A 1,847-nucleotide genomic window follows, 5' to 3' on the forward strand; every position below is an offset into this window, starting at 1 on the left:
TCAGATTTTGCATGACAATCATCCTCCCACAAAATACAAATCACTCACTGTGAAAAAGCATGCATGTCTTAAATATAATACATACATACACACATATATATATATATATATATATATATATATTTGAAACTCTTATTTAGATATAAATTTGTATTCATTTAAACAACAAGTAAAAATATTACCGTCCGTCGTCACACTTTTAAAAAAAATCAAACTTAAAATTTTAAAGGCCCAATTTTCGCTATTACTATTTGAGAAAATTCGCTGGATGGACCATCCTAAATAATTAAATATATAGAAAATAAATAATATGAATACATTATTTAAAAAAAACAAAAACCAAAAACATAGTTTCAAACGCTCAATATAAATGCTACGTACGTACATGTTGTAGCTTTCTTTTCTAATTATATATATGCTCATAACTACAGAGAGCTGATATCAAACACATGGCAGAGAGAAAGTGCTTCTCAGAAGAACCCACAACCGTTGATGAGTCTGAGATCATAAAACCTTCTCCGGAGCTAAAGTTATTTGGGTTTCCGGTTACCGACGGCGACGAACCTCCGGCTACGTTCCAAAACCTCGGCTACTGCCGGAGATTTGAATGCCAGTACTGCGGCCGGGAATTCGCCAACTCCCAGGCACTCGGCGGCCACCAGAACGCGCACAAGAAGGAACGGCAGAGGGCGAAGCGGGCCCACTTCCAGAGCGACCACCACCGACGGTTCGGATCGCCCGTTCCCATTCTCAGCGCCCACGCGGGGCGACCGGTTCCGTTCGCTGGCCCCGCTGGACCCACCAGTTTTAGCGCCGCGCCATCCGCCGCCTCAGCGCGGTTCAGGGCGAGGGCGGGGTGCAGTGCGACGGCACCGCAGCTGGTTCCGGTGCTACAGCCCAGAGGGGCTTATGGGCTTTGCGTTGGACGGCCAGAGGAGGAGTTAGATGTAGGCCTAGGCCCAGCTTCCATAGGCCCGGCTAGCGGTCCGTTCATCACAGAGGCGAGCGAAGCGGTTGAGCTTGATCTCCACCTCAGACTGGCGCCTTCCTCCACCTTACGATGAGCCACCTCACATGGGATCAAAATTAAGTAATTAACCAAATGACGTCGTTTCCTTTCGTTGTATGTTTTACCTCTTGCGTTTTGAGCTTGCTTTCATTTTCTTTAGCTTTTTTTTTTTTTTAACCCTTGTTTGTCCTTTTTCTTTCAAGGCTATGTTTGGTTGTTTTTTTTAAGAATAGAAAAGGGTGTCTTAGTTTTTAAATTTTACATATAGAAGCCAGTTTCATATTAAGAAGTCGTTGCCTCTTTTGCATTCTACCAAACATGATAATTTCTAAAAATTTTAGTGTTTTTACTTTATAATTAAAAGTAAAAAAAAATGAATAACTAAGCATTATGCAATTAGCTGATTTAAATAAATTCCAAAATAATAAATTTCAATTATTCTAATAGTTCGCCAGCCATGTCTCCTTTTTTTATTGTGATGTTTTGCAAAATCAATATTATTCCCTACAAACTATTAAGTTTGTTTAAGAAAATTACAATTCAATTATTTTATTTTCAATCATATTTGGTTGTTGTGTTTTACTTTGATAATATTCCATCGTACAATATTATTCACTTTCCCAAGTGCATTCACTCAAAATGAGTTATCTGTACAGATTCTAAATACAATAACAATAAAGTGTTGTAACAATATATAAAAAGTCCAGCCGGACCAGTTCAAGTGGTAAGGGTAATTTGTAACTTTGGTGACTCCAAAGTCATGACTTCAATTCCTCCTTAAGACATTATGTCGGTGAATTACTAGGGGTGCGTTAATGGGTGGGCGCCTCTCATCCCC

General features: G+C 39.6%; 1 protein-coding gene across 1 annotated transcript; it reads left to right on the forward strand.

The window, feature by feature from the left end:
• Window positions 1-449: 449 nt before the first annotated feature.
• Window positions 450-1,064, forward strand: LOC131151227 (zinc finger protein 6-like). Its single transcript, XM_058102481.1, has one exon. The coding sequence runs from the start codon at window positions 450-452 to the stop codon at window positions 1,062-1,064; it is 615 nt and encodes a 204-aa protein (XP_057958464.1).
• Window positions 1,065-1,847: the final 783 nt, after the last annotated feature.

The sequence above is a fragment of the Malania oleifera genome, chromosome 3, assembly GCF_029873635.1.
Source record: "Malania oleifera isolate guangnan ecotype guangnan chromosome 3, ASM2987363v1, whole genome shotgun sequence".
Lineage (NCBI taxonomy): Eukaryota > Viridiplantae > Streptophyta > Magnoliopsida > Santalales > Ximeniaceae > Malania > Malania oleifera.